Genomic DNA, 12,002 nt, shown 5'->3' with positions numbered 1-12,002 from the left:
CTTCCTGGCCGATAATGTCTTTTACTTTGTCACCGTAACTCGGTTCGCATATTGATCGGTCTGGAGATTGCCCTTGATGGCTGTTAAACGATCTTTCCTTTGTACAGTAAATGGGTTTAAGTGTTCATTCAATTGTCCGCCCATTTCTTGATGGGTCCCATCCTGTTACCTGAAACTGTCTTGTACTTAGAATCCAATTAATATGTATGCTCAGTTCCCTGAGTTTCGGTTTCCCGATACTGGCTTTCACGGGCTTACTGTCCTCAATCCACAAGCCTGTCTGGCTTGCAGTAACTGAAATCAAATGGTCCCAGAAACTGATCACGAGGTCCGGTGGCCATTTTGTATGCCTCTTTTTATCAAAGGTTTTTCTGTACAAGCTTTCTCTTGGTCAATAAACTGTCTTATCAACCCTGTTTTGTTGCGTGATTGAATTCCTGAAAATTTCGAATCTTACACCTATCTGTTCCCCTTAATACCTTGAAAACTTCAATCAGATCACCCCTTAACCGTCTAAATTCTAGGGAATACAATTTGTGTAATCTCTCCTCGTAACTTAACCCTTGAAGTCCGGCTATCATTCTGGTAAACCTATGCTGCCCTCCTTCCAAGGCCAATATATCCTTCCTAAGATGTGGTGCCCAGAACTGCTCACAGTACTCCAGGTGTGGTCTAACCAGGGTTTTGTATCGCTGCAGCATGACTTCTACCCCCTGTACTCTAGTCCTCTAGATGTAAAGGCCAGCATTCCATAAGTCTTTTTCATTATTTTCCGTACCTGTTCATGACATTTTAATGATGTTTGTACCTGGACCCCCAAGTCTCTTTGGACTGCCACTGTTTTTAGCTTTTCATCATTTAGAAAGTATCCTGTTCTATCCTTTTTAGGTCCAAAGAGGATGACCTCTCACTTGTCTACATTGAAATCCATTTGCCACAGTTTTGGCCGTTAACTTAATCTGTATAATGCTGAGTTATACCACAACCGCAGAGGTTACCACTCGCTAAATGTGCAGTTGGTGTGTGACCATGCTCAGCATATCATGATGGTGAATGCCCAGTACCCTGGCAGCAGTCATGATGCTTTTGTTCTGCGCCAGTCCGCTACTCCCTCGGTCTTTGAGACACCAATACAAACCAGTGGGTGGCTACTGGGCAACAAGGGCTATCTCTTGACCACCTGGCTCGTGACTCCACTCCGCAACCCAACCACCCGTTTTTGGGGGCGACCGAATTTCGAGCCCTACCTGTCTTTTAGGGATTGTGGGTGGTTTGTGAGGACCAAAGGTGAAGTAGTAAAACTATGCATCTAATCTCCTCTCCCATTTTCCTGAATGCACTGATTCATGCTTCCTAAGTCGAGGCTGACTTAACGTGCAGCCCTGTTGGCATTTCCTAAATGGCTGTTCTTCATGTGTTAGACTCATCATTGTTGGAGAAGATCTGTCCCTTTTTTGTATACACGCAGAGACCCTTTCCACAACTGATGATTAGTTAGCATTTAGTGGGAATCCTGGCTAATTTTATTCCCTCCCCTGCAAAAGGGTGCTGAGGTTAATTGTAATTAGACTTGGGTGTACAGGGCACAATTTGCAGATGACACAGAACTTGGAAGTATACTGAACAGTAAGGAGGATAATGATAGACTTCAAGAAGATAGACAGTCTGGTGGAATGGGCGGACACGTGGCAGATGAAATTTAATGCAGAAAAGTGTGAAGTGATACATTTTGGAAGGAAGAACAAGGAGAGGCAATATAATGTAAAGGGTACAATTCTAAAGGGGGTGCATGAACAGAGACCTGGGGGTATATGTACACAAATCGTTGAAGGTGGCAGGGCAGGTTGAGAACGTGGTTAAAAAAGCATATGGGATCCTGGGCTTCATAAATAGAGGCATAGAGTACAAAAGCAAGGAAGTTATGATGAACCTTTATAAAACACTGGTTCAGCCTTGTGGTGATTATTCTTTATGTTTAGTAAGAAGTATTGTGATTGGTTGTTTGTTTCCTGCCTTGGGATATATGCTGTAATCTCATTGGTAGTTGATGTCATGTGATTTGTGGTGGCCATCTTAAATTCAGTTCTTTCCAGCCTTTAGTTGGGACTGGGTGTTGAAAGATGTGCTACAGGCTTTTTAAGTTAATAAAGCCTAGATTAGAAAGGCAAATCTATTCTTCATTTCAATTTATTAACTTTATGTCAGAATGGAGCGATATCTTCAACCAGAACGATTCAATGCTGACCCTAATTCTGCAGGAGTGGATGATAAATGGAAACACTGGTATTGTACATTTAAAAACTTTTTGGGTGTGTTGGATCAAGAGTCTCTAAATAAGCTGAATATGCTGATCAACTACATTGCTCCGGATGTGTATAAGTATATTTTGGACTGTAAAACTTACAAAGTGGCTATTTCTACATTGGAAAAGTTTTTTGTTAAACCAAAGAATGAGGTATTTGCACGTCACCTTCTATCTGCCCATAGGCAGCAGGTGGGAGAATCTTTGGATACTTATTTACAAGCACTTCGGTGCCTTAGTGTTAACTGTAATTATAAGGCCGTGACGGCTGAAGAATATAAGGAAGAATCGGTACGGGATGCTTTTATTAATGGATTACTGTCTAGATCAATTCATCAGCGGTTGTTAGAAAATTAGACTTTGGATCTTAAGAGTGCTTTTGAGCAAGCTTCTACATTGGATGTGGCTCAGAGAAGTTTGGATTCTTATGCTCTTTTTAATCGGCCTGTGACTGTGGTTTCGGCAGTTCCGGATGAAAAGGAATTATGTGGACTTAATAGGAGTGGTTTACTAGATTCTGAAACAGTTTCTACTTCAGCGGCTGTTGCCTCTAGGATTCAGAAGTGTTATTTTTGTGGGAACGTCCGGCACCCTCGTCTGAAGTGTCCTGCTCAGGAGGCTGTGTGTAGTAAATGCGGCAAGAGAGGTCATTACGCACGTGTGTGTAAATCATCAGGTTCAATTACCTCCTCTGTGACTATTCAGCCTTTAGATAGGGCGTTTATTGCATCAATTTCTGCTGCATTTGCTCATGGCCTAAACAAAGCTATAGTTACGGCCCAAGTTAATGGGTTGGAAGTGAAGGCCCTTATAGATACGGGCAGTACCGAGAGTTTTATAAGTCTTCAGTTTGCAAAGGAGAAGCATTTGAAAATTTCGCCTGTTTCCTATCAGGTGTGTATGGCTCAGACGACTCTCACTTCACAAGTAGCTGGTTGTTGCCTTGTGAAATTGATTCTTCTAGGTAATACGTATACTGATATACGCCTATCTGTTTTGCCTAATCTCTGTGCGGATATTTTGATTGGTCACGATGTGCTTCAGTTACACGAGTCTCTCAGTCTTTCATTTGGAGGGACTAAGCCACCTTTATCTATTTGTGGATTAACCTCTTTATCCATTTCTCCATTATCACTTTTTTCCAATTTGATGCCGGATTGTAAGCCAATTGCTACCAAGTCAAGAAGGTATAGCAGTCAGGATAGAGAATTTATTAATTCTGAAGTTCAACGTCTCTTATTGGAAGAAATCATTGAACCTAGTTGTTCGCCTTGGCGGGCACAGGTAGTTGTCACGACTAACGAGAGACATAAGAAACGAATGGTGATAGACTATTCCCAAACTATTAATAGGTATACTCAATTAGATGCGTACCCTTTGCCTAAGATTGATGAGCTTATCAATAAAGTATCTCAGTATAAGGTTTTTAGCACTATTGACCTAAAGAGTGCTTATCATCAGATTCCTATTGTTAAGAAGGATCAACCATATACGGCCTTTGAGGCTGGTGGAAAGCTGTATCAGTTTTGCCGAATACCATTTGGTGTTACTAATGGTGTTGCTTGTTTTCAACGGGCAATGGATGCTTTTATAAGTGATAACTCTCTCTCTGACACCTTTTCATACTTAGATGACATCACGGTGTGTGGCAAATCAAGGGTGGAGCATGATTCTAATTTAGAAAGATTCCTTCAAGCTGCGGAAAAAGTTGGTTTAACTTTCAATAAAGAGAAGTGTACCTTTTCGACCACTGAGGTAAATCTACTGGGGTACATTATCTCGGGAAACAAGATTAAACCAGACTCAGAACGTCTGCGACCATTGATTGATTTACCTTGTCCTACTAATTATAAGGCTTTGCAACGAGTTGTTGGACTGTTTTCTTACTATTCTAACTGGATTGCAAATTTTTCACAGAAGATCCGGCCTCTTATTCGGGTTACAACATATCCTCTATCATGGCAGGCCAGGACGTGTTTTGATAATTTTAAAAAGGATATCCTTGGAGCAGTTGTGCATTCTATTGATGAGCAGGTTCCTTTTGTGATTGAGACGGACGCTTCTGATTTTGCAATTGGGGCTACTCTGAACCAAAATGGAAGACCTGTGGCCTTTTTCTCACGTACCTTGAACAATAGTGAAAAAAGGCATTCTTCAATAGAGAAAGAGGCGTATGCAATAGTAGAAGCACTGCGTAAATGGAGACATTATTTATCGGGGCGACATTTTACGTTGGTAACTGATCAAAAGTCTGTGTCCTTTATGTTTGATGTCAAACATTTTGGAAAGATTAAGAATGATAAAATAATGAGGTGGAGGATTGAGTTGGCATGTTACCATTTTGATATAGTTTATCGTCCGGGGAAGGATAATGTTGCTGCTGATGCGCTGTCGAGGGCTTATTGTTCTGTGATTCACGGAGATACGCTTATTAATCTTCACAATGCCTTATGCCATCCTGGGGTTACGAGGACGATACACTTCGTACGCAGTAAGAATTTGCCCTTTTCAGTTGAAGACGTCAAGCAGATGACTTCATCATGTTCTATCTGTGCTCGGTGTAAACTGAATTTCTTTAAGCCTCAACGAGCTAATCTTATAAAGGCTACTTCTCCTTTTGAACGTTTGAGCGTCGATTTTAAGGGGCCTCTTCCTTCAACTACTCAAAACCGATATATATTTACTGTTGTGGATGAGTTTTCAAGGTTCCCTTTTGCTTTTCCTTGCGCAGATGTATCAGCTGCTACAGTTATCAAATGTCTGACTCAACTTTTTGTCATCTTTGGGATGCCTGCGTATATCCATTCGGATCAGGGAAGTTCTTTTATGTCTTCCCAGTTGAAGGAATACCTTCAGAGCCGGGGAATTTCTACTAGCAGAACTACCCCGTATAATCCCCAGGGTAATGAACAGTGCGAACGATACAATGGGGTGATCTGGAAGGCAGTTATGTTGGCTTTGACATCCCGGAACCTTAAGAATACACAGTGGGAAATGGTATTGCCTGATGCCCTGCATTCCATTAGATCATTGCTTTCAACGGCTACTAATGTGACCCCCCATGAAAGGCTCTTTAACTATCCACGGAGATCTACTACGGGATATTCGGTACCTTCATGGCTTACTATGCAGGGACCTGTGCTGCTTCGACGCCATGTTAGATTGTCAAAATATGATCCTTTAGTGGAGGAGGTGGAGCTGTTGGAGGCAAATTCCCAATATGCTCATATTCGATTCCAAGATGGGAAAGAAAGTACCGTTTCAATTAAAGACTTGGCTCCTTGTGGTGGCCAGCCCTCTTCTGAGGATATTAACAATAGTCATGATTCAGGTAATGTGGATGCTGTTACAGATACTACGAATATTTCCAATCCGACTGCAGATAATTATACTTCTATTAGTCAGCCCTCGATGGATGTTCATGACCGTCCCAGTTTACCTCCTGATGGGATTTCTAATCCGGAAACCGTTGAAAATCGGGATATGGATAGCCTTCCTGCAGAAGATACTTCTGTGTCTCCTGGTGCGGGAGGGCAAGGAATTTCACCAAGGTTAAGAAGGTCGACACGAACAAGATATCCGGTTGACCGATTGAAAATGGACTTTTAAATTGATAGTAATGTTTTAAAATTGTTGAAATATTATATTATATTGTTTTAGTTGAGAGATACTTAATACTTATGTGCAATGTTACTATTTGTTGTTGCTCACTTAGTATTGTGTCATGTTGAATAGTTTTATTTTGTCTGTGCATAGTTTTAGTTGTAAATAATTAATTATAAATTGTAAAGGTTATTTAGGTTGGAGTATATTTTAAAAGGAGGGGTGAATGTGGTGATTATTCTTTATGTTTAGTAAGAAGTATTGTGATTGGTTGTTTGTTTCCTGCCTTGGGATATATGCTGTAATCTCATTGGTAGTTGATGTCATGTGATTTGTGGTGGCCATCTTAAATTCAGTTCTTTCCAGCCTTTAGTTGGGACTGGGTGTTGAAAGATGTGCTACAGGATTTTTAAGTTAATAAAGCCTAGATTAGAAAGGCAAATCTATTCTTCATTTCAAGCCTCAACTTGAGTATTGAGTCCAAGGATGCGAAAGCCTTAGAGAATGGTTCCAGGGATGAAGGACTTCAGTTATGTGGATAGACTGGAGGAGCTGGGGTTGTTCTTCTCATTCCAGAGATGGTTGAGATGAGATTTGATAGAAGAGTTCAAAATCATGAGGGGTTTAAACAGAGTAGATAGAGAGAAACATAGAAGATAGAAACTGTTCCCATTGGTGGAAAGGTCGAGAATCAGAGGACACAGATGTAAGGTGATTGGCAAAAGAACCAAAGGCGACATGAGGAAAACTGTTTTACGCAGCGAGTGGTTAGGATCTGGAATTCACTGCCTGAAAGGGTGGTGGAGGCAGATTCATTGTGGCTTTCAATAGGGAATTGGATAAGTACCTGATGGAAAAAATGTGCAGGGCTCTGGGGAAAGGGCAGGGAGTGGGACTAGCTGAAGTGCTCTTGCAGAGAGCCAGCATGGGCTCGACAGGCCAAACCTCCTACTTCTGTGCTGTAACCATTCTATGATTCTATTAAGTTTACCACATTTGCTGAGATCAGCAAACTTAACACAGGAGTACAGTATCAAACATGGGAACTTTCTGATATGTGTGGCTCAGGACTACACTGGGGAGCCACTGTATTTATCCAATGTGTAGTTGGGTAGCATTGTTTATTAAATATTCGAAAACAACTAATGAACAGGAAAAATAGACAAACACTTTGACTTGTACACAATCTCTTTAGTAATACAGGCAGTCTTGAGGCAGCTATTCTTTAATTCAGAAGCGGTGAGATACAGTTTTACCGTCACATTCTGCATTTCAGAACCAAAAAAGCCCCATCACAGATGGCGTCCCATTCAGGAGAGGATAAAGCTGAAGTTTCCAGGAGCTTCACTCAGGACAATGCCTCAGCGATGGAAGAGACAGCTCGAGTTAAAAAGATCAAAAGAGAAACGAGCACCTTGCTTTGTGAAAATGAATCTTGTAGCGAATCCAATAAAGGTATTTGTCCTGGAATAAAGGATTTCAGTAAAGTATTACTATTTTGAATAATTATTTTTTTAATGAGGAAGAGATGCTCCATGTTGATAATGTGACCACTACCGTAGTCATTCAAATCAGATTAACACAATGTCTTGCATTATTATGTAAATGTCTTCAGCATCTTCTGTGTAACCAGAAACAAACCTTACATGCAAGAATATTAAAATTAATTGGTTCAATTTTTCTTCATGATATTTTTGATTTACTCCATAGTTGTCTATACTGGAAAGATCTTGGGGTCAGCAAATGAAACAACCAAAACGACTGAAAGCAGAAGATACAGTTTCAGAAATAGAGAGAGAAAAGTTTATACGGAAGAAAGGGAACTTTGTGACGATGATTACCTGTGTATGTGCAAATTAACCTATCCATTTCCTCAGGGCAGGAATAATTTATTGGGCGTTTTGGTGTGATGACACATGGCCTTGGTAGGCCGGGGGATTGGTGGAGCAATGCAGCATGTCAGAGTGGTGGGACAGGAGTGCAGGCCTGTGTTTGCCCACAAACAGGCACCGATTGTTCTTTTTCACTGAGGAAAAACAATCACAAATATAATCCCCAAACTATTGATAATAATTCTGGAATCTTGTAATGAAATAGAATAGGACTTTCAGTAATTATAAACTAATGGCCCCTGATTACAGGGAATAGCAGCCCCTTGTCTAAGATATTGAAGCTGATGCACTATCAATTGCTACAAAAGACTGGAGATTGAGTAAGTAATAAACAGGCTTTTATTACCAAAGAACAGAGCATGCCTCTTGGGGTTGCCTGGTATCCAAAAGGGCCGGAGGCTTCTGAGCAGCGACCTTTATACCCAGCCATGAGGGTGGAGCCAGGGGCGGAGTCAGCTGAGGCATGCACAGACAAGTACAACAATACTAACAACAGTGGTTTACCACATTCACCCCTTGTTTAGAATTGAGTCCGGCGGGGTGAAGTGCACTAAAAATTCGTGTACTGAAGTCTATCAGGAGGCCTTGTAAGCCGTCCTGAGCGTCGCAGCAGCGGCGGTGATGGTGCAGCATCCAACGGTGAACCCGGTGTCTCGTTCAGAGGAGGTGTAGCAGGTGGCGGACCCTGGGGCTGCTGCATGCCGTCTACAGGGGTCAGAGCATGGGTAATGGGAGGTAGCGATGGTGGTCTCTCAGAGGCACCCGAAGGTGCGAGGTCTCGTGCGGGGACTGTGTCCTGGGGGTAGGCAGGAGTAGCGGTGGGTGGCGAAGAGGGTGTTTCAGGAGCACCTGCAGGTGCGAGGTCTCGAATGGAGACTGTGTCCTCCCGCCCGTCCGGGTACACCACGTAAGCATACTGCGGGTTAGCGTGGAGGAGGCTCACCCTCTCGACCAGGGGGTCCGCCTTATGGGTCCTCACGTGCTTCCGCAGTAGGACGGGTCCTGGAGAAGTCAGCCATGTTGGTAGCGAAATCCCCGACGTGGACTTCCTGGGGAAGGAGAACATTCTTTCGTGAGGAGTGGCATTGGTGGGTGTACAGAGCAGCGACCGAATGGAATGGAGCGCCGCAGGGAGGACCTCCTGCCAGCGGGAGGTCGGAAGGCCCTTAGATTTTAAGTTTAAAAGGACTGCCTTCCAGACTGTCGCATTCTCCCTTTCCACCTGGCCGTTACCCCGGGGGTTGTAGCTGGTGGTCCTGCTTGTAGCAATGCCTCTCGCGAGCAGGTACTGCCGAAGTTCGTCGCTCATAAAAGATGAGCCCCTGTCGCTATGGATATAGCTAGGGAAACCGAACAAGGCGAAGAGGTCATTCAGACATTTAATGACCGTGGTACTGGTCATGTCCGAGCAAGGGATGGCAAACGGGAAACGGGAGTACTCATCAATTATATTGAGGAAGTACACATTGCGGTCAGAGGAGGGGAGGGGCCCTTTAAAATCGATGCTCAGCCGCTCGAAGGGGCGCGTGGCTTTGATCAGGCTCGCTCTGTCTGGCCTATAAAAATGCGGCTTGCACTCGGCACAGATCTGGCAGTTCCTGGTCATGGTCCTGACCTCCTCGATGGAGTAGGGCAGGTTACGGGATTTGATAAAATGGAAGAACCTGGTGACCCCCGGGTGGCAGAGGTCATTGTGGAGGGTCTGTAGCCTATCAACCTGCGCGTTGGCGCACGTACCACGTGATAGGGCATCTGGGGGCTCATTGAGTTTCCCGGGCCGGTACAAGATATCGTAATTGTAGGTGGAGAGTTCGATTCTCCACCTTAAGATCTTGTCATTCTTGATTTTGCCCCGCTGCTTATTATGAAACATAAAAGCCACTGAACGCTGGTCAGTGAGCAGGGTAAATCGTTTTCCGGCCAGGTAATGCCGCCAATGTCGCACGGCTTCCACAATGGCCTGGGCCTCCTTTTCGACAGAGGAGTGTCGAATCTCGGGGCCCTGGAGGGTCCTTGAGAAAAAGGCCACGGGTCTCCCCGCCTGGTTAAGGGTTGCAGCTAGGGCAAAGTCGGATGCGTCGCTCTCCACTTGAAAAGGAAGGGACTCATCCACAGCGTGCATTGTGGCCTTCGCAATGTCTCCTTTTATGAGAGTGAAGGCTGCACAGGCCTCTGCTGTCAGGGGGAAGGAGGCGGACTTGATGAGGGGTCGGGCTTTATCCGCATAGTTGGGCACCCACTGCGCATAGTAAGAGAAAAACCCCAGGCATCTCTTCAGTGCTTTCTGGCAGTGGGGGAGGGGGAGCTCCATAAGGGGGCGCATTCTATCGGGGTCTGGGCCGATGACTCCGTTCTCCACTACGCAGCCAAGAATAGCAAGGCGCGTAGTACGAAACATACATTTGTCTTTGTTGTATGTGAGATTCAGCCGCTGGGCCGTCCGGAGGAATTTCTCTAGATTAACGTCGTGGTCCTGCTGGTCGTGGCCGCAGATGGTGACGTTGTCTAGATATGGGAAAGTGGCCTGGAGCGCGTTCTGGTCAACCATCCGGTCCATCTCCCGTTGGAAGACAGAAACTCCGTTGGTGACGCCGAAGGGAACTCTGAGAAAGTGATAGAGCCGACCGTCAGCTTCAAAAGCTGTGTACTGGCGGTCCTCAGCCCTGATGGGGAGCTGGTGGTATGCCGACTTCAGATCAATCGTCGAGAACACCCGGTATTGTGCTATCTGATTGACCATGTCAGATATGCGGGGGAGTGGATATGCATCCAGCTGGGTGTAGCGGTTGATCGTCTGGCTGTAGTCAATAACTAGGCGCTGTTTGCCGCCAGCCTTCACCACCACCACTTGTGCTCGCCATGGGCTATTGCTGCTCTCGATAATCCCTTCCTTCAGGAGTCTCGCTACCTCGGATTTAATGAAACCCCTATCCCCGGCACTGTAACGCCTACTTTTGGTAGCGATGGGCTTACAGTCGCGGGTGAGGTTAGCGAACAAGGAGGGGGGGGAGACTTTAAGGGTGGAGAGGCTGCAAATGGCGCGCGGCGGGCGATTTAAAAACTGCTGGCTGCAGACTGTGAGAGGGGGGAGGGGTCCACCATACGCTAAAGTGACACTCTTAAGGTGGCACTGAAAATCCAACCCCAGTAGGACGGCAGCGCAGAGATGGGGCAGGACCAGAAGTTTAAAATTTTTGTATTCAGTACCCCGCACTGAAAGAGTCACCATACAGTAGCCACCGACGTCCGCTGACTGGGCTTTGGAAGCCATAGAGATGCGATGACGCGTCGGCAGGACCGGGAGAGAGTAACTGCGCACCGTGTCGGGGTGTATAAAACTCTCCGTGCTCCCGCTGTCAAAAAGGCAGGTAGTGGCGCAGCCGTTTACCGTAATGTCCATCATGGACCTGGACAGTTGATGCGGGAGAGATTGATCCAGCGTCACGGAAGCCAGCGTATGTTCAAGCGTGTCGATGCGGTCGTCCGATGAGGCGGTGGTGGAGTCCGGGTCCCCCGTAACCAAAGTCGGAGGCGTCCAAGATGGCGGACAAAATGGCGGCGCCCACGGTCCCCACGCGGCTGGGGGAGCCCAAGATGGCGGACAAGATGGCTGCGCCCACGGTTCGCACGCAGCGCTGCTGGCGTTAGCGGTCTTCCCTTTGCAGGCGCTAACGTAGTGACATTTCTTCCCGCAGCCGGAGCAGGTAGCATTCTTCGCGGGGCAGCGTGCTCTAGGGTGTTTAGCTTGGCCACAAAAATAGCATTTTTGTGCCTTGGACATCGCTGCAGCAGTTGGAGGTGGCGGTCCCATGGCCCAAGATTGCGGCGTCCACGGCGCGGGGCGATGAGGGGAGAAAGCGTCCATATTTCTGTGGGCCGCGTCGAGCGAGAGCGCGAGGGACACTGCCTTTGTCAGGTCTATTTCACCCTTCTCCAGCAGCCTCTGCCGGGAGTAGTCGGACCTTAGACCCGCAACGAAAGCGTCTCGTATCAGTCCCTCCGCATGTGCCGCGGCCGATACTTCCTTGCAGTCGCAGCCGCGTCCGAGTACCCGCAGTGCCCGTAGGAAGGCTTCCACCGATTCCCCGGGCTGCTGTCTGCGAGATCTTAAAAGGTGCCTGGCATAGACCGTGTTAACCGGGCGTGCATACTGCCCTTTCAGTAGGTCGATAGCCGCCGCGTAGGTCGTCGCATCTTGGATTAAA

The 12,002-nt window shown here is 45.9% G+C and overlaps 1 protein-coding gene across 1 annotated transcript in view; it reads left to right on the top strand.

Annotated features, from left to right (window-relative positions):
* LOC147109782 (histone-lysine N-methyltransferase PRDM9-like) overlaps positions 1–7,577 on the top strand; it is a 30,705-nt gene extending 23,128 nt beyond the window's left edge. Inside the window, exon 4 of the mRNA XM_086003883.1 lies at positions 7,182–7,577. Within this exon, the coding sequence (XP_085860009.1) occupies positions 7,182–7,378 (197 nt within the window). The 3' untranslated portion in view covers positions 7,379–7,577. The remainder of the gene's footprint in view (positions 1–7,181) is intronic.
* Positions 7,578–12,002: the final 4,425 nt, after the last annotated feature.

This window comes from Somniosus microcephalus, chromosome 12, assembly GCF_052327205.1.
Source record: "Somniosus microcephalus isolate GS21.2 chromosome 12, FLI_Smic_1.0, whole genome shotgun sequence".
NCBI lineage: Eukaryota > Metazoa > Chordata > Chondrichthyes > Squaliformes > Somniosidae > Somniosus > Somniosus microcephalus.
Note: the sequence above shows the minus strand (reverse complement) of the source record. Positions and strands in the feature narration are given on the sequence as shown.